The sequence below is a fragment of the Taeniopygia guttata genome, chromosome 27, assembly GCF_048771995.1.
Source record: "Taeniopygia guttata chromosome 27, bTaeGut7.mat, whole genome shotgun sequence".
Classification (NCBI taxonomy): domain Eukaryota; kingdom Metazoa; phylum Chordata; class Aves; order Passeriformes; family Estrildidae; genus Taeniopygia; species Taeniopygia guttata.
The window spans coordinates 3,321,659-3,348,311 of record NC_133052.1 but is presented as its reverse complement, the minus strand read 5'-3'; the positions used below and the strand labels follow the sequence as shown (position 1 = coordinate 3,348,311).

At 63.9% G+C, this 26,653-nt stretch overlaps 4 protein-coding genes across 8 annotated transcripts in view; 1 reads left to right on the top strand and 3 right to left on the bottom strand.

Moving 5' to 3' along the window:
- Positions 1-970: 970 nt before the first annotated feature.
- LOC140680696 (uncharacterized) lies at positions 971-3,409 on the bottom strand. The gene is given in 6 exon segments (XM_072919023.1): positions 971-1,609; positions 1,612-2,048; positions 2,050-2,153; positions 2,156-2,196; positions 2,199-2,890; positions 3,330-3,409. Coding segments are annotated over 6 exon segments (1,791 nt in total). The 3' UTR covers positions 971-1,172.
- Positions 3,410-3,697: 288 nt separating this feature from the next.
- CACNB1 (calcium voltage-gated channel auxiliary subunit beta 1) lies at positions 3,698-15,945 on the bottom strand. 2 transcript variants are annotated; one of them, XM_041721531.2, is made up of 13 exons: positions 15,820-15,945; positions 14,589-14,675; positions 11,885-12,004; positions 10,799-10,921; positions 10,018-10,154; positions 9,850-9,926; positions 9,513-9,670; positions 6,904-6,984; positions 6,748-6,806; positions 6,110-6,219; positions 4,958-5,109; positions 4,755-4,850; positions 3,698-4,031 (listed from the first exon to the last, which is right to left on the bottom strand). In XM_041721531.2, exons 1-13 carry the CDS (start codon positions 15,904-15,906, stop codon positions 3,750-3,752), a joined length of 1,569 nt encoding a protein of 522 aa, XP_041577465.2. In that variant the 5' UTR covers positions 15,907-15,945; the 3' UTR covers positions 3,698-3,749. The 2 variants fall into 2 exon arrangements, with proteins under 2 accessions (XP_041577465.2, XP_072775229.1); XM_072919128.1 differs by lacking the exon at positions 9,513-9,670 and adding an exon at positions 7,352-7,371.
- A 1,521-nt stretch (positions 15,946-17,466) lies between these two features.
- On the top strand, positions 17,467-21,881 carry RPL19 (ribosomal protein L19). 2 transcript variants are annotated; one of them, XM_041721547.2, is made up of 6 exons: positions 17,467-17,579; positions 18,663-18,769; positions 19,267-19,389; positions 20,193-20,313; positions 20,837-20,947; positions 21,621-21,881. In XM_041721547.2, exons 1-6 carry the CDS (start codon positions 17,575-17,577, stop codon positions 21,742-21,744), a joined length of 591 nt encoding a protein of 196 aa, XP_041577481.1. In that variant the 5' UTR covers positions 17,467-17,574; the 3' UTR covers positions 21,745-21,881. The 2 variants fall into 2 exon arrangements, with proteins under 2 accessions (XP_041577481.1, XP_041577482.1); XM_041721548.2 differs by lacking the exon at positions 17,467-17,579 and adding an exon at positions 17,583-17,719.
- A 1,572-nt stretch (positions 21,882-23,453) lies between these two features.
- The window catches only part of FBXL20 (F-box and leucine rich repeat protein 20), a 34,152-nt gene continuing 30,952 nt past the window's right edge, over positions 23,454-26,653 (bottom strand). For 2 of the 3 annotated variants that reach the window (XM_041721541.2, XM_041721542.2), the window contains exon 15: positions 25,660-25,909. In XM_041721541.2, the coding sequence (XP_041577475.1) occupies positions 25,802-25,909 (108 nt within the window). In that variant the 3' untranslated portion in view covers positions 25,660-25,801. Of the gene's footprint in view, positions 25,910-26,653 lie in introns of all 3 variants that reach the window. The other variant, XM_041721540.2, reaches the window with a different exon arrangement.

Sequence of the window (26,653 nt, the reverse complement as noted above, 5' to 3'; positions counted from 1 at the left end):
CCTAAAGCCGCTCTCGGTGCCACCAGGAGCGCGGTGCCAGCGGTGCCTGGCACTGACCCAGAGCTGCCACGTCCCCCATTGGGGGTCTCGCTGAATCAGGGGGTGTCAGAGTGGGGGTCTCCATCCCCTAAATCCCCTTTCTGTGCCAGGAGCGCGGTGCCAGCGGGACGAGGAGTGCGGCCCCGGCGGCTGCTGCGCTCGCCAGCACGGGGAGCGCCTCTGCCAGCGGCGCCTGGCACCGGCCCAGAGCTGCCACGTCCCCCCCGGGGGTCTCGCCTTCAGCATCAACCAAGTGTGCCCCTGCCAGGCCGGGCTGGTCTGCCGGCCCTCCGCGCCCTCCAGAGAGTGAGTTTGGGGGTTTGGGGACCCCTGGGTGCGGCCCAGGGGGGTGGAGGTGGGATGGCGCTGAGGTGTCCCCGGTGTCACCGATGTCGCTGTCCGCAGGAAAGCGTTCGAGTACCGGCCGGAGAAGAGCGAGTGGCGGTGCCGGCAGCGCTGAGCCCCCGCCGTGTATTTATTGTCCCTAAATAGCGGGGCCGGAGCCCCACAAACCCGGCCCGGTGTTGCTGCGCATCTCCCGGGGGGGCTGGAGCCCCCCGATCCCCGCGTCGGGTCCTCGCCCCTTCCCCTGCCCCGGAACCCCGGGCGGGTCCCGGGTCCATCCCCAGCCCGGGCAGGGGGGCGGTGCGGGGGTCACCGAGCTGTGTCCGGTCCAGCCGCGGTGGCCGCAGCACCCCCGTGTCCCCCCCTGTCCCCTTGTGTCCCCCCCGTGCCCTACCGTGTCCCCCCCCGTGTCTCTCCGTGTCCCCTGTATCCCTCCGTGTCCCCTCCCTGTCCCCCCTTGTCCCCCGTGTCCCCAGCGGGCTCAGGAGCGGGGCAGGTCTCACCGAAATCTTTATTACAAAGAACCAAAGCGAGCGGGGCGAGTCCCCCCCCCATCCCTCCCCCCTACACACATAAACCAAATAAATAATAAATAAAATAACATTTTTTTGTCGCGTCTTTAAATTAAAAGTTTCACGAGTGACATAAACACGGGACATCCCTCTGCCCCTTTTTTTTGGGGGGGGTGGGCCCACTGCCCAAATTTTGGTCGCCACGGGGGCGAGCGCTGGGGGCAGAGGGGGCTCAAAGCACTTGGCAGGCAGTGACACCGAGTCCCCCCCAAAATATCAGAGGGAAACTGAGGCACACGTGGGTGGCGGCAGAGCTGGGTGCCCCCCCCAAGCCCCCCGACCCGGGCTGGTGGTCTGGGTAAGGCAGAGACCCCGGGGACCCCCAAAGGGTGGGGGTGGGGGGCAAAGGGGCCGCCCCATCAAGGTGGGACAAGCCCCGTCCCGCGGTGAGGCTCGGACACGGGGTGTCCCCAAGGCCACCCTGGTGTGGTCACCCCGCCGAGCTGGGGGGCACAGGGGACACCCCGGGGCGGGCACAGGACAAGGCAGTGCCCCGGGGTGCGGGGGGGACGGACAGAGGCTGACGGACAGACGGACGGACACGGCGGGGGGGGTTGGAACGGGAGGGGAGGGGGGCTGGGGAAGGGGGGGACAGCGGGACCCCCCCAAAAAAGCCAGGGCTGGGCAGCTGTTAGCACAGGTTAGACCCCCAAAACTGGCTCAGATTCACACCCCCCCCACCCACCCCCCAGTTCAGGCAGAGCCCCTCCGAGGCAAACACATGCAGACCCCCCCTCGGGAGCACCTTTGGGGGGGCACGGCCGGGGGCAGCGGGGACCCCCCAGCACACACCGCACACCGCATGCACCCCCCGGGCACGGCCGGGGGCGGTGGGGGCAGTGCCAGGCACTGCTGGGACGGGGGGCACTGCTGGGGCGGGGGTCCCAGAGCACCATGGAGAAGCGGGGGGCACCCAGCGGGCAGGGCTGGGGAGGGGGGGCACGGCCCCTCACCCCTCGCCGGGGGGACGGGGACACGCCGGGTCCCCTTTGGTCACTTGCTGTCCCTGCCGGGCAGGGAGGGCCCGAGGCACCGCCAGATGTTGGGGGGCTGCGGCAAGGGGGAGACCCCCCCTCAGCAAGGAGAGGGGCGCGGCTGGCCGGGCTCGGGGAGGGGGGCGCACAAAGGCAACCAGCGGGGCTGTCCCGCACCCCAAAACCAGCGCTGGGGGGGAGCCCCCTGCCCGCACCCCCTCATCCTAACGCGTGTAAACGTCCCGGCCCCAGCTCTCCCCATCGCTCTGAGGCAGCGGCTCTTCACCCTTGGCTCGGCCCCGCAGCCCCCGGCCCTCCCCGGCCCCGTCCCAGGAACCGGGCGGCGGCTGCGGGGCGGCCCCGGGGGTGCCGGGCGGTTCCTCCTCGACGGGCTCCATCTCGATGTCCATGCAGCAGGAATCGCCGGGCTCCCGGCTGCCCGCTGCCTCCGAGTCGAAGGTGTCCTGGCGGGCCAGGCTGCGGGGAGCCGGGCGGGAGGGCGGCGGGGGGACCCTGCCCTGCCCGCGGCCCCCCGAGTCCCCCGGGTGCGGAGCCTGGGTGCGAGAAGCGAGCACACCATGCGGGGCCGGACGGGCGGGGCGGCTTAGTGCGGGGGTTAGTGGGGGACAGCGGGGACAGCTGGGGACACACGCTGCTGGCCAGCCTCTGGCGGGGGACACGGGGGCGGGGAGCGGGATGAGCTCGCTGGGACATTTAGCGACAAGACAGAACGGGATGTGTGTCCCCCCGCCCCGGCTCAGCACGGTGGGATGGGGCTGTGCACCCCACCAAGGGCACCCCCAAATTATCCACCCCCACCACGGCTCCCCCTGAGAGGTGTGGGAATGGGGGTCCCCAATCCCCTGGGCAGCCCCAGAAAGGCACAGGGTGGCTCCTGAAGGGGGCAGATCTTGGGGGTCCCCAATCCCCTTGGACTCCCAGGGGACCCCAAATGTGGCGCTGGCAGGGACAGAGCCCCAGGGTTAATCCCAGGGGTGGCCCTGATCCAGGAACAGGAGCAGGTCCCTGGGGTGACCCGGATCCCCCACTGCTGGGGGGCTGTGGTTCCCCATGGTGACCCCAATCCCATGGTGACCCCAATCCCAGTGTCCCCAGAGCAGGTGACACCACACCTCGGGACCACGGTCCTCTAGGGTGACCCCAACCCCAGGGGTGACCCCAACCCAAGGGTGGAGAGCCTGATCCCAGGGAAGGTGACCCCAGGGACAATCCCACACCTGGGGAGTGCCACAGTCCCCCAGGGTGTCTCTGATCCCAGGGATCTCCTGAGGGCTGGGGGGGTGTCCCCAGTGTCCTGGTGTCCTTGGTGTGCTGGTGTCCCCGGTGTCCCCAGTGTCCCTTATGTCCCTGGTGTCCCTGATGTCCCTGGTGTCCTGGCATCCTGGTGTTCCCAATCTCCCCAGAGTCCCTGGTGTCCCCAAAGTCCCTGGTGTCCCCAGCGTCCCTGGTGTCCCTCATGTCCCCGGTGTCCTGGTGTCCCTGGTGTCCCTGATGTCCCCAATGGCCTGGTGTCCCCAGTGTCTTTAATGTCCTCAGTGTCCCCGATGCCCCTGATGTCCCTGGTATCCTGGCATCCCTGGTGTCCCCGATGTCCCCAATGCCCCCATGTCCCTGATGTCCTCAATGCCCCCGGTGTCCCCGATGTCCCCAATGCCCCCATGTCCCCGATGTCCCCAGTGCCCCCAATGTCCCCGGTGTCCTGGCATCCCCAGTGTCCCCAATGTCCCCGGTGTCCTGGCATCCCCAGTGCCCCCGATGTCCCCGGTGTCCTGGCGTCCCCGCCGTCCCCGCCGCCGCCTCACAGCGCGTGCTCCTCCAGGGCTCCGGGGGGGCTGGGGGTGGCCTGGCGGCCCCAGAGGCCGAGGTTCCTGCGCAGGGAGGTGAGCACCTGTACCTGGAGGTTGGAGACGGGCGCGGGGCTGGCGGCCAGCGCGGCCGTGGCCATGGTGCGGTTCAGCAGCGGGTTCGGGGGGTTGCTGCTGGGCGGGTGCGTGGCCTTCCAGTACGCCTCCAGGTACTCGGCCAGGTGCTCGCAGGCCTCCTCCAGCTGGTTCTCGTCCAGCACGATGTCGAACATCTCCTGAGGAAGAGACAGGTGACAGCTGGGGCAGGGAGGGGACAGTGGGACAAGGAGGGGACAATGGGGCAGGGCGGGGACAATGGGACAAGGAGGGATCTGTGGGACAGGGCGGGGACAGTGGGACAGGGTGGGGACAGTGGGACAGGGTGGGGTCTGTGGGACAGGGCGGGGACAGTGGGACAGGGAAGGGCAGATGGATGTGGGGCAGAACCTACGGGACAGGGTGGGGACAATGGGGCAGGGCGGGGCAATGGGACAAGGGGGAAGCAGCTCAATGTGGGGCAGAGCCTATGGGACAGGGTAGGGACAGTGGGACAGGGCGGGGACAGTGGGACAGGGAGGGGCAGCTCAATGTGGGGCAGAATCTATGGGACAGGGTGGGGACAATGGGACAGGGAGAGGACAATGGGACAGGGAGGGGCAGCTCAATGTGGGGCAGAGCCTATGGGACAGGGTGGGGACAATGCAGCAGGGTGGGGACAGTGGGACAAGGAGGGGACAATGGGGCAGGGCGGGGCAGCTCAATGTGGGGCAGAATCTATGGGACAGGGAAGAGCCTTATAGGACAGGGAGGGGACAATGGGACAGGACAGGGACAATGGGACAGGGTGGGGACAATGGGACAGGGCGGGGCAGCTCAATGTGGGGCAGAATCTATGGGAAAGAGAGGGGACAATGGGGCAGGGCAGGGCAGGGCAGGCTGGCACCACGGGGCGCACTCACAGGCGGGCACTGCGCCAGCTTGTCCGAGGCCACCATCTGCACGTTGAGGTGCTTGGCCTGTGACTTCCCCCGGGACTTCACCAGCCGCTGCAGCACCTGGCGGGAGGGGACAGCCGGGGTGGCCGCGGGGACACGGCCCGCGCCCGGACAGTGTCCCTGGGGTGGCAGGGAGGCGCTGGCACTGCCCCCAGCGCCGTGCCCACCTTGGGGGAGGTGATTTTGATGTAGACGATGATGGGCGCCAGCGAGGTCTTGGCCAGCTGGGCAGGGTGGTTGATGGTGTCGGCGTCCAGGGCCACCAACTGCAGCGTCCGGGCCAGCTCGAAAATGCGCTCGGTCTCGCTCTGCACCTCGGCTGGGGACACGGGACACGGTCAGGGATGTGGGGACACGGTCAGGGGACACGTGGGGACAATGGGGACAGGGTCAGGGACATGGGGACACGGTCAGGGGACACGTGGGGACAATGGGGACAGGGTCAGGGACGTGGGGACAACGGCGACAGGGTCAGGGACGTGGGGACACGGTCAGGGGACATGTGGGGACAACGGGGACAGGGTCAGGGACGTGGGGACAGGGTCAGGGGACACATGGGGACAACAGAGACAGGGTCAGGGGCATGGGGACAGGGTCAGGGGACATGTGCAGACACGGGGACACGGTCAGGGACATGGGGACACGGGGACAGGGTCAGGGACGTGGGGACAGGGTCAGGGGACACGTGGGGACAATGGGGACAGGGTCAGGGGACACGTGAGGACACGGGGACATGGTCAGGGGACACGGAGACAGGGACACGGTGGCACAGTCAGGGGACACAGAGGGACAGGGGACACGCGGGGACATGGACAGGGACATGGGGACATGGTATGGGGACACGTGGGGACAACAGGGACAGGGTCAGGGGACAAAGGGACAGGGACACGGTGGCACAGCCAGGGGACACAGAGGGACAGGGGACACGTGGGGACATGGACAGGGACACGGGGACATGATATGGGGACACGGGGGGACAACAGGGACAGGGTCAGGGGACATGGGGACACGGCAACAGGGTCAGGGGACACGGGGACATGGTCAGGGACATGGGGACTGTGTCAAGGACATGGGGACAGGGTCAGGGACATGTCTGGGAGTGTCCAGGGGGGTGTCTGGGGGGTGTCCCGGGGGTCCCGGGGGGTATCCAGGGGTGTCCAGGGGTGTCTGGGGGGTGTCCCGGGGTCCCGGGGGGGTGTCTGGGGTGGTGTCCAGGGGCTGTCCGGGGGTGTCCCCAGGTGTCCCCAGGTGTCCCCAGGGGGTCCCGGGGGGTGTCCAGGGGCTGTCCAGGGGTGTCCCCAGGTGTCCCGGGGCCGTACCCAGGCTGCAGCGGGTGCTGGAGCGCTCGATGATCGGGTGCTTGCTGGGGTTGTTGAGCACGGAGCGCTTGGCCAGGGAGATGTCGGCCGTGACCCGCGTGATGGAGATCCTGGGGACACGCGGGGACACCCCCAGGTGCACGGTCAGCCCCCCCCGGGACACCGGGGTCACCCCAGGGTCACCCCCAGGACCCCGGTGTCACCCCACAGCCATCACTGACCCCAGTGCCACCCCCCTGACCCCACCACCTTCCCCCCGGGGTGACCACAGGGTCAGGTTCCCCCTGGTGGGTTCAGGGGTCCCCTGGTGGGTTGGGGGTCCCTCCATGGGGTCAAGGGTCCCTCTGTGAGTTCAGGGGTCCCCCAGTGTGTTCAGGGGTCCCTCCATGGGGTCAGGGGACCCTCTTTGGGTTCAGGGGTCCCTCTTTGGGTTCAGGGGTCCCTCTATTGGGTCAGGGGTCCCTCCATGGGGTCAGGTGGGTCAGGGGTCCCTCTGTGGGTCGGGGGTCCTCCCGTGGGGTCGGGGGTGGGTCGGGGGTCCCTCCATGGGGTCAAAGGTGGGTCGGGGGTCCCTCTGTGGGGTCGGGGGTCCCCCCAAGGGGTCGGGGGTGGGTCGGGGTCCCCCCGGCGCCGCTCACCGCCCGTCGAAGCGATGCTTCAGGAAGTCGAACAGCGCCTTCTGCATCATGTCCGTCACCTGGGGGGACATGTGGGGGGGACAACGGGACACCGTGGGGCTGGGGTCCCCCCCTGAGCCCCCCAAAAACCCCCAAACCCCCCCAAACCCCGCTCACCTCGTAGCCCTTGAGCGAGGGCCCCACCAGGACGATGGGGCGCATGGAGGGCACCACGTCGTACGGGGGCACGTGCTCGCTCTGGGGACACAGCAGGTCAGTGGGGACGGGGACACCCACGGGACACCCACGGGACACCCATGGGACACGGGGCACCCACAGGACACGGGCAGCCACGGGACATGGGCACCCAATGGGACACGGGCACACCGGGGACACCCCCGGGACACCCCTGGGACATGGACACCCACGGGACATGGGCACCCCCAGGACACGGACACCCCCAGGACACGGACACCCCCGGGACACGGGGCACCCCCGGGACGCCCCCGGGACACCCATGGGACACGGGCACCCACGGGACATCCATGGGACACCCCCGGGGGGTTTGAGGGTTTAGGGGGGCTGCGAGCGGGGGGCGCCTCCCGGGGCTCCGGGCGCTACTCACCGACTTCTGCTTCTGCTTGGCTGCGGCCGCGGGGCAGGGGAGACAAACAAGGCATGCGAGCTCGTTAGCGTGTTCCTTAGCGTGTTCTTAGCGTGTTGTGTTCCTTAGAATGTTCCTTAGCGTGTTCCTTAGCATGTTATGTTCGTTAGCGTGTTCCTTAGCGTGTTTGTGTGTTGTGTTCATTAGCGTGTTCCTTAACATGTTCCTTAGAGTGTTGTGTTCATTAGCGTGTTCCTTAACGTGTTCATTAGCATGTTGTGTTCATTAGCGTGTTCCTTAATGTGTTCCTTAGCGTGTTGTGTTCCTTAGCGTGTTCCTTAGCGTGTTGTGTTCCTTAGCATGTTCATTAGTGTGTTGTGTTCCTTAGCGTGTTCCTTAGCATGTTCCTTAGCGCGTTCATTAGCATGTTCCTTAACGTGTTCCTTAGCATGTTTGTTAGTGTGTTCCTTAGCGTGTTTGTTAGCGTGTTCCTTAGTGTGTTCCTTAGTGTGTTATGTTCGTTAGCGTGTTCCTTAGTATGTTGTGTTTGTTAACGTGTTGTGTTCCTTAGCATGTTCCTTAGCACGTTCCTTAGCATGTTCCTTAGCGTTTTCCTTAGCATGTTTGTTAGCGTGTTCCTTGTGTGTTCCTTAGTGTGTTTCTTAGTGTGTTACATTCATTAGCGCATTCGTTAGCGCGTTCCTTAGCATGTTGTGTTTGTTAGCGTGTTGTGCTCGTTAGTGTGTTCCTTAGCGTGCTCGTCAGCATGTTCGTTAGCGTGTTTGTTAGCGCGAGCACAGGGCTGGCACCCAGGGGTGACAGGGACATGGGGGTGGCACCCCAGGGACACACGTGTGACACCACAAGGTCATGGGTGTGACACCCACCTGGGCCAGGGACACGTGTGTGACACCCCAGGGTCATGGGTGTGACCCCCAGAGCCCCCCAGGGAAACAGGCGTGACCCAGGGGACACAGGTGTCACCCAGAGGTGACCCAGTGACATATGTGTGACCCAGAGGTGACACAGGTGTGACCCAGAGGTGATACAGGTGTGACCCCAGCACCGCCCCTCGGGGGGCTCCGGGTGCCCGGGGGCTCTGCCAGGCCCCGCAGACCCCCCCGTCCCGCACGGTGGTTGTGCCCAGACCCCCCCCGGGTTATGGGGGACAGGAATGGTCCATTCTGACCGCGGGGGGGTGACAGCGGCCGTGCTGGAACACACCATGCGCACACTGCGGGGGGAGGTGGCCGGCAGGGGGGGCACGGGCTGGTCCATTCCATGGGCTGGGGGGGGTCACAGCCATGGGCTGGTCCATTCCATGGGCTGGGGGGGGGTCACAGCCATGGGTTGGTCCATTCCATGGGCTGGGGGGGGGGGTCACCAGAGACGAATCCATTCCATGGGCTGGGGGGGGGTCACAGCCATGGGCTGGTCCATTCCATGGGCTCCGGGGGCGGGGGGGGGGGGCTCAACATGGACTGATCCATTCCATGGGCTGGGGGGGGTCACCATGGACTGATACAGTCCATGGAGATGGGGGGGCACAGCCACGGACAGATCCATCCCACTGACAACACGGGGGGGGCCGTGCTGTGGGGTGACCCCAGCCCTGTGGGGTGCCCATATGAGGTGACCCCAGCCCCATGGGGTGCCCCAATCCCCGTGGGGTGACCCTGTGGGTGCCCCCAGCTCCATGGGGTGATGCCGTGAGGTGACCCCAGTCCTGTGGATTGACCCCATGGGGTGACCCTGTGGGTGCCCCCAATCCTGTGGGGTGCCCCCAATCCTGTGGGGTGACCCTCTGGGATGACCCCAGCCCAGTGGGGTGTCCCCAGTCCCGTGGGGTGCTCCCTTGGGTGCCCCCAGCCCCATGAGGTGACCCTGTGGGTGCCTCCAGCCCCATGGGGTGACCCCATGAGGTGACCCCAGTCCTGTGGGGTAACCCCAGCCCCATGGGATGACCCTGTGGGTGCCTCCAGCCCAGTGGGGTGCCTCCATGGGATGTCCACAGCCCCATGGGATGACCCCGTGGGGTGCCCCCAGCCCCACGAGGTGCTCCCATGGGTGCCCCCAGCCCCACGAGGCTCTCCCATGGGTGCCCCAGCCCCCCGGCAGTGCTGTTAGGACGGGCAGCGCAGCGGGTGCAGCGGCAGAGCCGGGGCCCGGCGGGGGCCGTTACCTTCCTAAAGAAAGGGATGCGCTTGCCGTGGGCGGGGGGGGTGGTGACGCTGCTCACGCTACTTTTAGGGGAGCGCTGCTGCCTCTCCAGAGCCTCCTCCTCCTCCTCCTCATCCTCCTCCTCCTCCTCCTCTAACTCATCGGGGTCAAAGGCAAAGCCTGGGCACGGCCGCGCCAGGAGAGAAGAGAGCGATGAGGGCGACGGAGGGAAGGGGAGGTGGAAACGGGGAAGAAAAGGAGCAGAAGGGGGTGGAAGAAGAGGGGCAGAGGGAAATGGGGTCACCCTGCCTGCACGAGGGGTGGAGGGGACGAAGGGACCCCGAGGTCGGACCCCTTACCGCTGGCGGGGGGCGTGGGCCGGCGTGTCCCCGTCACCGCATCGCCCAGGCTGGAGGTGGAGTTGTCACCCGATTTGCTGCGTGGGAGAAGAAATGAGGGATGGGAGGGGATGATCAGCTCCGGAGAGAGATGGAGGAGGAGGTTGGGGGTGTCGGGGTGAGCCTCACCTGGAGCTCAGGCGGTTCTGCCTCATCCTCTGCTCCTGCAGCAGCCGCATCTGCTCCAGCTTGACGGGGCTGGGGATGAAGCCGACCTCGCAGCCCTCCTTCACCAGCCGCCCGATCCACCAGTCATTGTTGTACTTCTGCTCCGGGGAAGGGGGAAAAACACCTTAAAACCCTGCCCCAAACTCATCCCAGGGGGGAAAATACCTTAAACCCTGCCCCGAGTTCATCCCAGGGGGAAAAAACACCTTAAAACCTGCCCCAAATTCATCCCAGGGGGGGAAATACCTTAAACCCTGCCCCAAACTCATCCCAGGGGGAAAAATACCTTAAACCCTGCCCCAAATTCATCCCAGGGGGAAAAACACCTTAAAACCTGCCCCAAATTCATCCCAGGGGGGAAAATACCTTAAAACCACCCCCAAACCCACCACAGGGGGATAAAAAAACACCTTAAAACCCACCCCAGGATTGAAAACACCTCAAAACCACCACCAAGCCCACCCCAGGGGGATAAAAAACCACCTTAAACCCCCCAAAAGCCCACCCCAGGGTGGAAAACACCTCAAAACCACCTTGAACCTCACCCCAGGGGGATAAAAAACCATCTTAAAGCCCCCCAAAGCCCACCCCAGGGAGATAAAACACCTTAAAACCACCCCCAAACCCACCCCAGGGAGATTAAAAAAACCTTTAAACCCCCCAAAAGCCCCCCCGGGGAGATAAAAAAAACCTTTTAACCCCCCCAAAAGCCCCCGGGGTGCAGCCCCTCCAGCCCGGGCACCTCCTTGATGTGCAGGAAGTCTCGGGGCTCGAAGCTCACAGCCAGGCCGGGCACGGGCGCCTCGTCCGCGGCCGCGGCGGTGTAGCCCAGGTTGGTGCGCACGGCGAAGGCCACGGGCTTGGTCTGGGCACGGCATGGCACGGGTGGGCAGCGGCCCCGGCACCATGGGGGGTCCCCCCCGTCACCCCGAATGGGGGATCCCCCCCATTGTCACCCCGAATGGGGGATCCCCCCCTGTTGTCACCCCAAATGGGGGGATCCCCCCCGCTGCCACCCCAAAATGGGGAGATTCACCCCGAATGGGGGATCCCCCCGCTGCCACCCCGAAATGGGGGATCCCCCCCACTGTCACCCCAAATCGGGGAGATTCTACCCCAAATCGGGGAGATCCCCCCTGCTGTCACCCCGAAATGGGGAGATTCCAGCCTGAAATGGGGAGATTTCCCCCCCCCACCCCGCCACCCCGAATTGGGGAGATTTCACCCCAAAATGGGGAGATTCCAGCCCAAAATGTGGAGATTCCACACCAAAATGGGGGATCCCCCCCTCTGTCACCCCAAATCAGGGGATCCCCCCCGCTGTCACCCCGAATCGGGGAGATTTCACCCTGAAATGGGGAGATTCCAGCCCGCTGCCACCCCGAAATGGGGAGATTACACACCAAAAGGGGGAGATTCCCCCCCTCTGTCACCCCAAATCGGGGAGATTTCATCCCAAAATGGGGAGATCCCCCCCTCTGTCACCTCAAATCGGGGAGATGCTCTCCTCTGCCACCCCAAAACAGGGGAATTCCACCCCAAAATGGGGTCCCGGGTCCGGGGCTGGGGGGCACCGGGGAGTCCCGGTCCTGGGGCTGGGGGGTCCAGGGCCGGGATTGGGGTTGGGGGGTACTGGGGGGGTCCCGGGGCAGGGCTGGGGGCACCGGGGGTCGCGATCCCGGGGCTGGGGGGTCCTGGTGCCAGGGTTGGGGGTCCCGGGGGGTCCCAGGGTTGGGGTTGGGGGTCCTGGTGCCGGGGCTGGGGGGTCCCGGTGCGGGGCTGGGGGGTCCTGGGGCCGGTGCCCGGGGGTCGCTCCGGGCTGTCCCACCTTGGCTTTCTCCAGCTGGGCCATGGCCTGGCGCTCGGCCTCCCTGCGCAGCGCCTCCCGGTCCTCCTCCAGCGACACGTCCGAGTCCGAGGGGCGGCTGGTGTAGGACTCGGCCGAGCCCTGGCACCGGCAGCGGGCACGGCTCAGCCGGTGCCCACCGGGCAGGGAGCCCAGCCCCGGTTCCGGCCCTGCCAGCCCCTGCCCGCTGCCACTGCTGCCACTGCCCGTCGGTGTGACCGCCGGGAGCCACCCGGGGCTGCACGGTGCCACCCTGGTGCCAACCCAGAGCCCCCGGTGCCACCCTGGTGCCACCCTGGTGCTGCCCAGAGCCACCCTGGTGCCACCCGGTGCTGCCCAGGGCCACCCCGAAGCCCCCGATGCCACTCTAGTACTGTCCGGTGCCACCCCGGTGCCACCTCGGTGCTGCCTGGAGCCACCCTAGTGCCACCCGGTCCCACTCTGCAGCCCCCAGTGCCACACCGGTGCCACCCGGTGCCACCCCGGTACTGTCCGGTGCCACCCCAGTGTCCCCGCGGCGGGGTGATGGCAGGAGAGGGACACGGCGGGACAGGGACAGGGACAGGGACACAGGGACAGGGATGGGGACACAGGGACCGGGACACAGGGACAGAGGGACAGGGACAGGGATGGGGACGGTACAGGGACAGGGACACCGCAGCTGTCGCTGTCGCTGTCGCCTCCGCCCAGGCCGGGAAGGTGACACCGACACCGGCGCCGCTCCCGAGCCACCACCCGAGGCCGCTCCGGGACCCCCCGAGTGTCCCCCGGGGCAGGGGACAGCAGGGACACCCCAGGGACACCCAAGGGTCACCCAAGGGACACCCAAGGGACACGGTGGGTGACATGTGGGACACCCCAGCCCGGATTTGTCCCAACACCCAGAGGGGATTTGGGGGTCCCGGGGGGGTCCCGCTCCCCAAAACTCCCCCTGGGGACACCATCCTGCCCCACGGAGGGGACTCGGGGGTCACACCAACACTGCCCAGACCCCCCAAAAACCCCAAACACCCCCCAGACCCCCCACAGACCCCACAGACCCCAACATCCCACAGACCCCCAAACACCCCCAAACACCCCCAAACTCCCAACAGACCCCCAAACACCCCACAGACCTCAAACACCCCACAGACCCCCAAACACCCCACAGACCCCACAGACCCCAACACCCAACAGACCCCCAAACACCCCACAGAACCCCAAACACCCCACAACCCCCCCCAAACCCCCGGGGGAGAAGAGGGGACCCCAAGATGAGGGTGGGGAGGGGGAATGGGGGGTCCTGGGGGCTGTGGGGCTGGTTGGGGGGGATTGGGGGGTCCTGGGGGAATGGGGGATCCTGGGTGGGCTGTGGGGTTAGGGGGTCCTGGGAGCTGTAGGGCCGGGGGGAACGGGGGGCTGTGGGGCTGGGGACAATGGGGGGTCCTGGGGGTGTGGGGTGGGGGGCAATGGGGGGTCTTGGGGGATTGTGGGGCAGGGGGGAACGGGGAGTTGTGGGGTTGGGGGGAACGGGGGTCCTGGATGGGGTGTGGGGCCAGGTGGGGGGTCCTGGAGGTTGTGGGGCCAGGGGGAATTGGAGGTCCTGGGGGTGTGAGGCTGTGGGGCTGGGGGGATCCTGGGGGATTGGGGGGTGTGGGGCTGTGGGGCCGGGTGGGGGGGATTGGGGGGTCCTGGGGGTGTGGGGCCAGGGGGGATTGGGGGTCCTGGGGGATTGGGGGTCCTGGGGGATTGGGGGTGGCTCACCGGGGCAGCCGGGGGGGCTTTCCCGGGGGGCTCCATGGCAGCGGGGCCGGGGCAGCGCGGCGGGGCCGGGCGGGCCCGGGGGGGGTCGGGGCGGGTTTGGGGGGCTCAGGTTTCACCCCGGGTATTTTTAGCCCGGGGCCGGGCAGGGGGTGGGGACCGGGGTTTGGGGGGGCCCCAAATTTGGGGAGAGAGGGTTTGGTACTGAGGGGGGGAGGGGGGGGTGTGTCCCCTCACTGGTACCCCAAAAAGGGGCAGGGGATCCCTGGGGGGGGTGATTTTGGGAAGGGGGGATGGGATTTTGGGTGTTGGGGTGTGATTTTGGGAGTTGGGAATGTGATTTTGGGGGGATATGATTTAATTTTGGGAGGGGGGATGCGATTTTGGGATGTGGGGCTGTGATTTTGTGGGCATGCGATTTAATTTTGAGAGGGGGGATGTGATTTTGAGGGGGGGGGACGTGATTTTGGGAGGATGTAATTTAATTTTGGGTGTGGGGGACGCGATTTTGGGGGGATGTGATTTAGTTTTGGGTGGGGGGGATGCGATTTTTGGAGTGGGGATTTAATTTTGAGTGTGCGGGACGTGATTTTGAGAGGGGAGATACAATTTTGGAATGGGGGGATGCAATTTTGGGAGGGGGGGACATGATTTTGGGGGGATGTGATTTAATTTTGGCTGTGGGGCTGTGATTTTGGGGGGATGTAATTTAATTTTAGGTGCAGGGGATGCGATTTTGGGGGGATGTAATATAATTTTGGCTGTGGGGGATGCGATTTTGGGGTGGGGGGAACACCTCCAGCACACAGCGCAGAGCAGAGAGGTACCAAGGGCACTGTCAGATCTGGTTGGGGGGACCCCACCTCAATCCCCGGGGTACAAAGGAGGGCTGGGACCCCCCAAAAATCTCCAGGACCCCCCAAAAATCTCCGGGGCCCCCCCGTACCTGCCGGACGAAGCTGTTGGAGGTGGTGTCGGAGGAGGTGCTCCCGTCCGAGCGCTTGAAGCGGCTCTTGCGCCGCCCGTACTTGCCCTGGGCACAGCGAGGGGAGCGCTGGAACCCCAAAAATCCCCCCAAAACTCCCCCCAAAACTGGGGGTGAAGCTCTGCACCCCAACCCCCGCTGCCGGGGATGCTCCGAGCCCTTCCACCCCCCACCCCGCAGCCGGACCCCACTGGGGATGGGGATGGGGATGGGGATGGGGGGCTGCCCCTTCTTCGGATTTTGGGGGGCTGCGACCCCCCCAACCCCAACCCTGAGGTCTGAGCAGCTCAGGGGAGCAGCCCCCCCAAAATCTACCTCCCCCCTGTCAAACCCCCCCCGGGGGTAGGGGTGACACCACCCCAATGCCTGAGAACCCCCCCAAATTGGGCACCCACCCCCATGGGACCCCCGCTCCCTCCTGCTGGGACGGGCTGGAGGATTTGGGGGTGTCCCAGCGCCTCCCCCGCCCTTTTTGGGGGGACTAAAGGGGGTAAAACGCTGGGGGGGAGGGGCTGTCACCCCCCCTCGGTGTCCCCAAGGGACAGCTGGGCCCAGCTGCCACCCAGCCCGGGGGGAGGGGGTCCCCATTTGGGGTATTTTTAGGTCCGGGACCCCCCCCCCTCACATGCCACCCACAGTGACAGACACTCGCACCCCAAAAATTGTCACCTCCACCCCCCCATTAGTGTCCCCAGAGCCCCCCACCCCTCTGGGACCACTGAGGGGATTGTCCCTGCTCCCCCCCCCCAAAAATACACCCAGAGGGGCCAAACCGAGGGAAGGAAAGGGGGTGACGGGGTGGGGGGGGCACCCCAAGTTTTCCCAATTCCTCAAACTTTCCCTGTGGGCACAACACCCCCATAACCCCCCAAAAAAACCCCAAAATCCCACTTGGGTGTCAAACCGGGGTGTGGGGGGGTGGATTTGGGGTCTCTCCCAGCGGGGCGCGGTGGGGTTGAGGGTGGGGGGGGTCCCCCTTTATTTTTTAGGGGTGCTGGGAGGGTGTTCCCCCTAATTATCAGCGTGGGGGGGTCGGGGGGAAGGGTTGAACCCCATTTTCCCCCACACGCGGCGGAATCCCACGGGACGCCCCCCACCAGCCGCGCTGTTCCCTCGCTGCGGGCGGTGCTGCCACCCCCAAAATCCCCCTAAATCCCCCCAAAACCCCCCAAAATCCCCGCGGGGGTGGCACCTGGAGGGCGGCGTTGTCCAAGACGTCCATCTGGATGTCCTGCGTGGAGCTGGAGGGGGTCCGGGCCATGCCGCCTTCCCGCACCATGGAAGGGATTTTTTGGGGGTGGGGGGGGATTTTTGGGTTTTTTTTTTTTTTTTAGGGGGGATGGGTGGGTGGGTGGGTAGATGTGGGGAGGAAGATGATGACGATGACGATGAAGCTCAAGCCTGGCCCCCGCGGTGACGGAGGAGGAGGAGGAGGAGGAGGAGGAGGAGAGGGGATGGGCGGCCGCTCCCGCACCGCCTTCCCCGGGTGGGGTGGGGGGGATGCGCCCCCCAAACCCCCCAAAATTTCCCAAAATTTGGGGGTGCTGAGGGTGCCCCCACCCCAAATTGGCTTGGGGGGACCCCAGAAACAGCCTGGGGGGGGGTGGAGGGGTGATGGGGACCTCCAGGTAGGAGCAGCCCCCACCTCCGAACGCCTCCAGCGCTCCCAAAAATCGGATTTTTCCCCCCAAAACCCCCGCGGGGTGGGCACCCCCCGCTGCTTCTCCTGGCAGTGCCCCCTGCGCCCCATGGCAGCACCTTGGGGACAATTCCAGAGGTTTGGGGACATTTCCAGGGGGTTTGGGGACACGTTCAGGGGGTTTGGGGACACTTCTGAGGGTTTGGGGACATTTCCAGGGGGTTCGGGGACACTTCCCAAGGGTTTGGGGACACTTCCAGGGGGTTTGGTGGCAGTCCCAGAGGGTTTGGGGACACTTACAGAGATTTGGGGACACTCCCAGAGGGTTTGGGGACGCTTCCAGGGGGTTTAGGGACACTCCCAGAGGGTTTGAGGACATTTCCAGAGGTTTGGGGACACTTTCAGGGGGTTTGGGGACATTTCCAGGGGGTTTGGGGACAATTCCAGAGGGTTTGGGGACATTTTCAGGAGGTACGGTGGCACTCCCAGAGGGTTTGACGACATTTCCAGAGGTTTGGGGACACTTCCAGAGAGTTTGGGGACAATTCCAGAGGTTTGGGGACAGTCCCAGGGGGTTTGGGGACACTCCCAGAGCACTCGGTGGCCGTTTGGGGAAGCGGCAGCAGCCCCGCCCCGGGGATTTGGGGTTCACCGGCTGATTTTGGGGATAACCCGGAGATCCCAGTTCATCCCAGTTCCTTCCCAGTTTATTCCAGTCCCTCCCAGTCCATCCCAGTTCCATCCCAGTTCCATCCCAGTCCATCCCAGTCCATCCCAGTCCATCCCAGTATATCCCAGTCCATCCCAGTCCATCCCAGTTTATCCCAGTTCCATCCCAGTCCATCCCAGTCCATCCCAGTTCCATCCCAGTCCCATCCCAGTCCATCCCAGTCCATCCCAGTCCCTCCCAGTCCATCCCAGTCCATCCCAGTTTATCCCAGTCCATCCCAGTATATCCCAGTCCATCCCAGTCCATCCCAGTCCATCCCTCCACGCGCCCCCCCGCCCGCACCGCGCATGCGCAGTCCCCTCCCTGTCATTCCCGTCACGCACGCGCGGGCTGTACCATCCCCGCGCAGCAGAGGGGAGACCAGGGCAGTACCCACCCCTCTCCCACACACCCCACGCGTGTCCCAGCGCCACGCGTGTGCTTTAAATGAGTTAAAATGATGACTTGATGTCTATTTTTCCTTTATCGCCGTTCAGGCCGCGGCGGGGCCGCGGGGAGGGGCGCGGGGGGGGCCGGTGGTACGCGCCGCGGGCGGGGGGCGGGGCCAGCGCCGCCTCTCCGCCGCCGCCGCCGCCGCCATGAGGTGGGAGCGGAACCGCGGCCGCGCCTAAACCGGGCTAAAAACGGGCTCGGGAGGCACCGGGGAGGGCTGCAGGGCGGCGGGGAACCGTTCTCACAACCGGGGAGCTATCCGGGCAGCGCTGGGTGGCGGCTGCGGGCGATGTGAGGCGGCCGCGGGTCCCTCAGGCCTGGAGGGAAAATGGCGGAGGGGCGGAATGGCCGCGCTGAGGGGACGGGGCGGCGGGATGGGGGTGTGGGGGGATGAGTGGGGGGTGAAGGAGCTGGGATGGGTGCTGGGATGCGGCTCTTGGTGCGGGGTGGGGGATTTGGGGAGCTGGGGCTGGGGACATGAGTGGGGTGGGGGTGGAGGGGCAGAGTCACTGAGGTGGGTGAGGGATCCCTGAGGGGGCTGTGGGGACCCTGATGGGGGGTGAGGGGTGCCTGAGGAGTTCCTGAGGGGGTTGTGGGGACCCTGAGGGGTGATGAAGGTCCCTGAGCCGGATGTTGGTGGTTCTGAGCAGTGGGTGAGGGTCCCTAAGGGGAGCGCAGGGTCCCTTGGTGGAGGTGGGGATCCCCTGGCCGGGAGGGAGGGTCTCTAAAGGGGGGATGGTGTCGCCTGGGGAGGATGGCATAGTCCCCTGAGGGGGCTGGGGGGGGGTCCCTGAGGGGTTCGGGGGTCTCTGAGGGGGGCTGTGGGGTCGCTGATGTGGCTGAAGGATCCCTGAGGGGGCTGTGGGTACCTGGAGGAGATCAGGGGTCCCTGAGGGGGCTGTGGGTACTTGGAGGAGGTCACAGATTTCTGGAGAGGCTGAGGGGGTCTCTTGGGGGGCTGGGGGGGTCCCTGGAGGACATCAGGGGTCCTTGAGGGGGCTTGTGGGGGGCTGGGGGTCCCTGGAGGAGGTCTGGGGTCCCTGGGGGGGGCTGTGGGGTCCTGGGGGGGGTGTGGGGGGTTTTCTGAGGGGGCTGTGGGATCCCTGAGGAGTTTGTGGGGTTTCTGGGGTCCCTGAGGGGTTTCTGGGGTCCCTGAGGGGTTTCTGGGGTCCCCGAGGGGTTTCTGGGGTCCCTGTGGGCCCAACCCCCCCAATCCATGCCCGTGTCCCCGCAGCATGCTCCGGCTGCAGAAGAGGCTGGCCTCCAGCGTGCTGCGCTGCGGGAAGAAGAAAGTTTGGCTGGATCCCAATGAGACCAACGAGATCGCCAACGCCAACTCCCGTGCGTGGGGGGCTCTGGGGGTGTCTGTGGGGGCTCTGTGGGGCACAGGGATCCCCCAGCAGGGTGGGGACAGAGGGTTTGGGGAGCTCAGGGTTGGTTTAGGTTGATAAAATAAGCGAGTCTGGGAAAGAGCTCCCAAAAGGGTTCGGTTTGGGTAAAATTCAGCGAGTTTTTGGTAGGCTAAAGCGGGGTGGTTTTGGGGATTTGCGCTGCTGGGGTGGCTGCTGGTGTGGTCTGGGGTGATGAATTGGGATTTGGGATTGGGAATTGGGATTGCTGGAGGTTCGGTGGGTGAAGTGGGGGGGAAAACACATCTGAGAGAGGAGAAAGGGCTGTGAGGAGGGGAAACAGTTCTGAGAGGGGAGAAAGGGCTGTGAGGAGAGGAGGAGGAGGAGAACAGGGCTGTGAGGAAGGAAAACAGTGCTCTCTCCGTTCCTGGGTGCTCTCCCTGTTCCTGGGTGCCTCCCAGCCCCCAGCAGCTGCGGGTGCCTTTGCAGGGCAGCAGATCCGGAAGCTGATCAAGGATGGGCTGATCATCCGCAAGCCCGTGACCGTGCACTCGCGCGCCCGCTGCAGGAAGAACACGCTGGCCCGCAGGAAGGGCCGGCACATGGGCATCGGTGAGAGCCCTGGGAACGGGGATTGGGGGCTGAATTCTCCTGGGAACGGGGATTGGGGGCTGCTTCCTCCTGGGAATGGGGATTGGGGGCTGCATTCCCCTGGGAACGGGGAAATCACATCAGGAAATGCTGCATCCGCCTGGTAATGGGGAAATTCAGTGCTGCATCCCCCTGGGAATGGGGAAATTCTCCACCAGGGAGGGCTGCTTTCCCCCTGGGAATGGGGAATGGAGTGCTGCATCCCCCTGGGAATGGGGGAATCACACCAGGGAGTGCTGCATCCCCCTGGGAATGGGGAAATTCAGTGATACATCCCCCTGGGAATGGGGGAATTCACCATCAGAGAGATCTGCATCCCCCTGGGAATGGGGATTGAGGGCTGCATCCCCCTGGGAATTGGGAAATTCAGTGATACATCCCTCTGAGAATGGGGGAATTACACTGGGGAGTGCTGCATCCCCCTGGGAATGAGGAAATTCCCCATCAGGGAGTGCTGCATCCCCCTAGGAATGGGGAAATTCAGTGATACATCCCCCTGGGAATGGGGGAATTACACTGGGGAGTGCTGCATCCCCCTGGGAATGGGGAAATTCCCCATCAGGGAGTGCTGCATCCCCCTGGGAACGGGGGAATTCCCCACCTCCCTCCCCCTGGGGCATCCCCCCTGTGTTTGGTGACAGGAACCCCCTGGGCTGTGTCAGGGGTGGTTTCTTGGGGCTGAAGGGGAGGGTGAACAGCTCTGGGCTGGGTGTGGGGCTGAGCTGGCAGAACTGGGGCTCCTTCTCACCCCACTCCTGCTCCAGGCAAGAGGAAGGGCACGGCCAACGCCCGCATGCCCGAGAAGGTCACCTGGATGCGGCGCATGCGGATCCTGCGGCGGCTGCTGCGGCGCTACCGCGAGTCCAAGAAGATCGACCGCCACATGTGAGTGTGTCCTGCCCTGAGCCCGGAGCTCCGCTGCCCTGGGCGACCCCGGCCCTGCCCTGGGCGCCCCCAGGCATTCCCAGCCCTCCTTGGCCATTCCCAGCCTCAGGAAGGTGGGTTAGGGTTAGGCACAGCACAGGACCAGTCTTCCCACTATAGACCAGTCCTCCCAGTATAGGCCAGACGGGTCCCTGGACAGGTCCAGTTCTCCCAGCAAGGGCTGGGGTGAGCCCTGAATCCTCGGCCCTGCGCTTCTTCCCACGTTGCCAGCGGGGCGGGGACATCCCCATATCCCATCCCAGTGCTCCCATCCCCATGCTCCCGTCCCAGTGCATCCCAGTCCATTCCAGTGCTCCCAGTCCATTCCAGTGCTCCCAGTCCACCCCAGTGTTCCCACCCCAGTCCACCCCCGTGCTCCCAGTCCACCCCCATGCTCCCAGTCTATCCCAGTGCTCCCACCCCAGTGTTCCCATCCCAGTCCATCCCAGTGCTCCCAGTCCAGCCCAGTCCGTCCCCCCCGCAGGTACCACAGCCTGTACCTGAAGGTGAAGGGTAACGTGTTCAAGAACAAGCGGATCCTGATGGAGCACATCCACAAGCTGAAGGCCGACAAGGCCCGCAAGAAGCTCCTGGCGTGAGTGGGCAGGGAAAAATCCCCCCTGGATCATTCCAGAGGGGCTCCGGGAGGTATCCAGCCCAGCCTGGCAGCAGGGAAACACGGGGATTTGTGTTTCACCGAGCTGGGAAATGGGAAATCCTGGAAATCCCTGAGCTGGGAACTGGGAAATCCTGGAAATCCCTGAGCTGGGAACTGGGAAATCCTGGAAATCTCTGAGCTGGGATATGGGAAATCCTGGAAATCTGTGAGCTGGGATATGGGAAATCCTGGAAATCCATGAGGTGGGAGCTGGGAAATCCCTGACTGAGGTGGGAGCTGGGAAATCCCTGACTGAGGTGGGAGCTGGGAAATCCCTGACTGAGGTGGGAACTGGGAAATCCCTGAGGTGGGAACTGGGAAATCCCTGAGGTGGAAATGGGAAATCCCTGCCCAGCTGCTGGATCGGGTGAATGATTAACCAGGGCAGGGGAGGGATTGCAAAATCCCACAGTGTCCTTGGGGTGGGGAAAAGCTGGATTTTCTCACTCTGGGATTACAAGTGACCCCCCAAAAACAAAAGAGCTCCTTGGCATGAGCGGATGGGAATGCCGGGACCCTGCGGGATCTGTGGCGGTGCTGGGCTGGGGCAGGCGGGGCAGAGCTCGGGGCCGCTCCCAGCCCGGTCCTTCCTCACTCCCCCGCCCCGCAGGGACCAGGCGGAGGCGCGGCGCTCCAAGACCAAGGAGGCACGGAAGCGCCGGGAGGAGCGGCTGCAGGCCAAGAAGGAGGAGATCATCAAAACCCTCTCCAAGGAGGAGGAGGCCAAGAAGTGACCGCCATCAGAACCTCTGCCATCAGAACCCCCTCCCGAGGAGGAGGAGGAGGAGGAGGCCGGGAAGTGACCGCGGGCTGTCTGTCCCCTGCGCTGAGCGTGTTCCATCCCCGGGATCCAATAAAGCTTCCCGGGCAATTCCCGAGGGTTGTGCCTGTGGGGAGGGAATCGCCGCTGGGAATTCTGTGTGGGGCCCTTCCCCACAGCCCCTGAACCCCCCCCAGAGGGGCTGGGGGAGGTTTTGGGGGGACTCAGCACCCCCAGAGGAGACGGACCCAGGGCTGGGGCTCGCGGCAGGGAACCCCCAGGACAGACAAGACGGACACGGCCTGGGGAGCTCTGCCCCTGCCCTGGAGCGGTTTAATGAGATGGGGAGGGACCACCACCCCAAAATGGGGCTGAGACCCCCCCAGCTCATCACAACAATGGCACCAGCTGGGTGTGACATCCCCCCAGTGTGTGACACCCCCAAATCTGACACCCCCAGCTCCTCTGTCCGGCCCCTGGGACCCCCGAGCCCAAATTTGGGTGCCAAAGCCCCCAGGGCCCCCCACGCCCAGTCCTGCAGCGGGATGGGGACGGGGCTGGAGACTGGGGCGCTGCAGAGAGGAGGGGTCTCACCCCGGGGTCGCAGCCCCTGGGGACCCCCGGGTGGGCTCAGCTGCACCTCTGGGGACAGAGGATGAAGCACAAAGAGCCCCGGGCGTGGCACTGCTGGTGACATTCCCAGCCCGGGACAGGGAGCAGCGGATGGATTCCCTCATCCCTCAAAAATCAACTCTGAGCTTCCAGGTGAGGTCAGGGACAGGGAGGTGGTGGGACACCGCTGGTGACACTCCCAGGTTGGCAGGGCACGAGCTGAGCTGGGAATTGAGGAGGAAAATTGGCTCCTCCTTGATTTTCTCCATCGTTTTGGCCCCAAGCTGCAGCACAGGAGCCTCTGCCGGGCTTTGGGAGGGCAGAAACCTTGACCTGGATGCCAGAAGAGAAAGCAAAAAGGGATAACACCCCCAAATTTAGGATATTTTCCAGGCAAATCCACCCCTATCCTGCCAAAAAAACCCACCGACTTACCCCAAAACCCACAGAAGCAGCCAGCCATGAACAGAGAAAATCAAGCAATACAAAGGGAATTACACAGATGTGCAAAAACAGGAATTTGTTGGTTTGAAACACTCACTTCCCACCTGCCCCATCCTCACTCTGTCACAGAATTGGGATAAAAGTGCCTTCAAAGCCCAGAAAATTCTCTTTTTTTTGGTTCCACTGGATCTGCTCAGCCTCGCTGGAGGATCTTCACCCCAGAAGGTCCCAGGCTGGTTCCTGGAGAGTCCCTCGGTCCCTGCTCCCGTTGGGAGTCCAGGGGGGGCTGGAAGGCAAATCCAGGCTCTGGAAAACTCCACTGGGAGGGAGGTTTGGAAATGGGACGGGATCCTCCTCCAGGGCTGTCCCAGAACCCCCAGAAATCCCCAGGATGGAGCAATTCCTCCCCACTGCGGGCACTGAGCTCAGCCACCGGCTCCCAGCCGGGAAAACCCCAGGGAAGGACAAACCTGGGACATCCCGGGCTGTGGAAGGAGTCCCTGGATGAGCTCCAAGGTCCTTCCACCCCAAACCATTCCTGAACCCACGGAAACACTCACAGCTCCCCCATCAGGAGCTGCCCCATGGATTTTCCTCCACCAAGTGACTCCCCCAGCGAGACACGGCTTGGAAAATGGTGTTTATTGGTATTTATAAATATAAACATCAGGAAGAGTCCATTTGAAGACGGATAATTGACTTAAAAGGACACTGTCAAGAAGTTTGAGCTACCTTAATGCTGTCACCCTGGTCTGCAAACAGAAAATAAAATTGCTTTGGGTTCTGTGTTCCGGAGTTTTCCCTGGAAAACTCTGCTCTGTTACAAAGGGATCAGCCAGCCAACCACGCCCTGGCTCCAACACCCCGCTCTTGCTCTCCCCTGCCACAGTGGGAACCGAACAAAAGTGTTTTGTCTCTTTATTTTCCCAGAGTTGTGCAAATCCTGTGATTGCCGGGTGACCCGTCCAGCCTGCCACCGCCCCGAAACCTGGAGAAAGTTCTGGAAACGAAGGCGCCCGAGGAGAGGGGGAGAATCCACAGCGCCAGGGAGGAGTTGAATAAATAGAAGGGATGAAAAGCCACCTACAGGAGGGCATTGACAGCATCCTTTTAACCACAGCAGCCTGGAGTCGCTCCGAGCAGACTGGGGGGGCTGGGGGAGATGAGGGGTGCAGCTCCAGGGGGGCTCCCGGGACCCTCCTGCTGGGAACAGCGAATTGTCCTTGGAATTCCTGATGGGAAAACCCCAAGCCCAGCCCCTGAAGCAGCCAAGTCCTGCTGCTGCAGCTGCTCTGTGCCCACCAGGAGATTCCTCAGCAGGGAGGGAAGGGCGGACACCCCCTTAAACCCTCGGGATCTGCCCAGCAGCTCCTGGAATTCGGTCAGTCGGGGCTCCCCTGTGCTGATTTCGCCTGAAACGCCCCCAAAAAAGCAGCCACGGACCCCCCATCCCCCCCAGAGCTGGGCCTGGCACAGGCAGAGCCCATGCCGGGGCTCCAGACTTACCTGAGGAGGGTGGGGAGGTGGGGAAGGGCCCTCACGGGGAGCGAGGGGGGACCCCAGCCCTGCTCCGACTGGGAATCCCGAATTCTTCATCGGGGCAACGAGCAAGAAGCTTCACTTTGCTTTTCCTCGTGGGGAGGATGGAGGGAAAGGACAGCAGGAGGGAACTCCCAGTCCTTTAAACTGTCTCCCCGTACTGAGAATTATATATTTGGGTATGTTATTCCCTGTATGGAGAACTGTATCCTTGTCATTGGGATAAAACCTGGATTTGGGGTAAATTTGGACACCCTGATCGCACCCAGCCTGGGGCGCAGATCCCTGTGCTCCTTTAAAATCTTCCTGACAGCACACCACAGGTCCAGGCTTCTCCTGGGGAAAAAACCAAATCCTTATGGATTTGTGGCTTTGGGCTGGGAAGTCTCGAGAAATGACTGAATTGGGAAAAAATTTGGAAAAAAACCTAAAAAAAAAAAAAAAAAAAAAAAAGGAAAAAAAGGATTTGAGGAGGGTAAAATATGTGGCATTAGGAATTCCAATCTCTATCACAACAATCTGGGAAGAATCTGGGAAGCCTCTGAGCTGGATGCCACGGACACAGGGAAGATCAGACTCCGTGTGAGCGTGCTCAGGTGGGAGCAGGGAACCACAGGGGAATCCTGGAGCACAGGGAAATCTGAGATCTCAGGGAAAATCCAGGATGCCAGGGAAATCCAGGATCCCAGGGACATCCTGGAGCTCAGGTACATCCCAGATCCCGGGGAAATCCGGGATCCCAAGTACATCCAGAATCCCAGGTACATCCCAGATCCCAGGGAAATCCTGAACCACAGGGAAATCCGGGATCCCAGGGAAATCAGGATCCCAGGTACATCCCAGATCCCAGGAAAATCCTGGACCAGAGGGAAATCTGGGATCCCAGGGAAGTCTGGGATCCCAGGGAAATCCAGGATCCCAGGTACATCCTGGACGACAGGGAAATCTGGGATCCCAGGGAAATCCCAGATCCCAGGGAAATCCCGGATCCCAAGAAAATCCCTGATCCCAGGTAAATCCTGGATCCCAGGCCCATCCTGGCTCAGCAGCTGCTGCTCCATTCCCTCCCTGACACACGGAGCTCGTTGGGCCGTTCAGGTTTGTTGGGATTTTCCCTTCCACACAACAGGGTTAAAACGTGTTCCTCTCTCCCCTTTCCCCAGGATCTCTGCTCCTTTTCCAACCCCGCCAGCAGCACCAGGGACCCTCCAGGCTGGGATCTCTCCCCTCCTCCCCGCGGGGCATTCCCAGCAGGAACGCTTCGGGACACCAGGCCGACCCAGCCGCGGCTCCATCCCGCCGGGGTCCCGGGGGGTGTGGGGGGCACCCCAGCCCTGCTCACTGGGGCTGGCAGACGAGGCTGGGGCGGCGTCCCTGCGAGGATCCGGCGTGCCCGGAGCGCCGCGGGTCCGGCCCGGCGTGGGGGAGCTCCGCTGTCATAGGATGATGCAGCATCTGCAGAAGCGCTGCCGGCTGCCGCCCACCGAGGGCGGAGGGGTCACCGGGGCGAAGTAAGCGTGGACCTTGATGTTGGGCAGGTGGGTCTGGAACGGGAAACGTGGGGCAGGAATCAGGGACAGATCAGGGAGAGCCGGGGGCAGGCACAGCCACAAGTGCCATGGCCACCCGGCCTGGGAATGAGGCACCTCCTGGGAATGTGGCACCTCTGGGGCCATTAATTGGGAATTGGTGGAATCCCCAGGGAATGAGGCTCCTCCAGTGCCATTAATTGGGAATTGGTGGAATCCCCATCGCTGGGCGAGGTTGGATGGGGTTTGGAGCAGTCTGGGATAGTGGAAGGTCTCTGCCCTTCCACTCTGCCCTTCCAGTGGGACTGGATGGGCTTTCCCAACCCAAACCACGCCAAAATTCCGTAATTTTATGGTGTTACTTTATAGATCCGTATTCTCTTGGCAGAGAAAACGTCACCATTGCTCTTCTTTTACACCTCAGGAGGGGACACTGGGCAGAAATTCCTTCCTGACAGGGTGAGGCCCTGGCACAGGTGCCCAGAGAAGCTGTGGCTGCCCCTGGAGCCCTGAAGTGTCCAAGGATGGTGCCAAGTGTCCAAGCCAAACCATTCCACCTTTCCCTGACTCCAAATCCACTGCTGAGGGTTCTCACAATCTTTTGAGCACGAGCAGCTGGTGATGGGAGCTCTGCCAGCTCAGCCCTCCCGATGGATAAACCCAATCCCAGCTCTTCCTTAGGACAAACCCTCCTGATCCCAGCTCCTCCCTATGGATAAACCTTCCCCATCCCAGCTCCTCCTTAGGATAAACCCAATC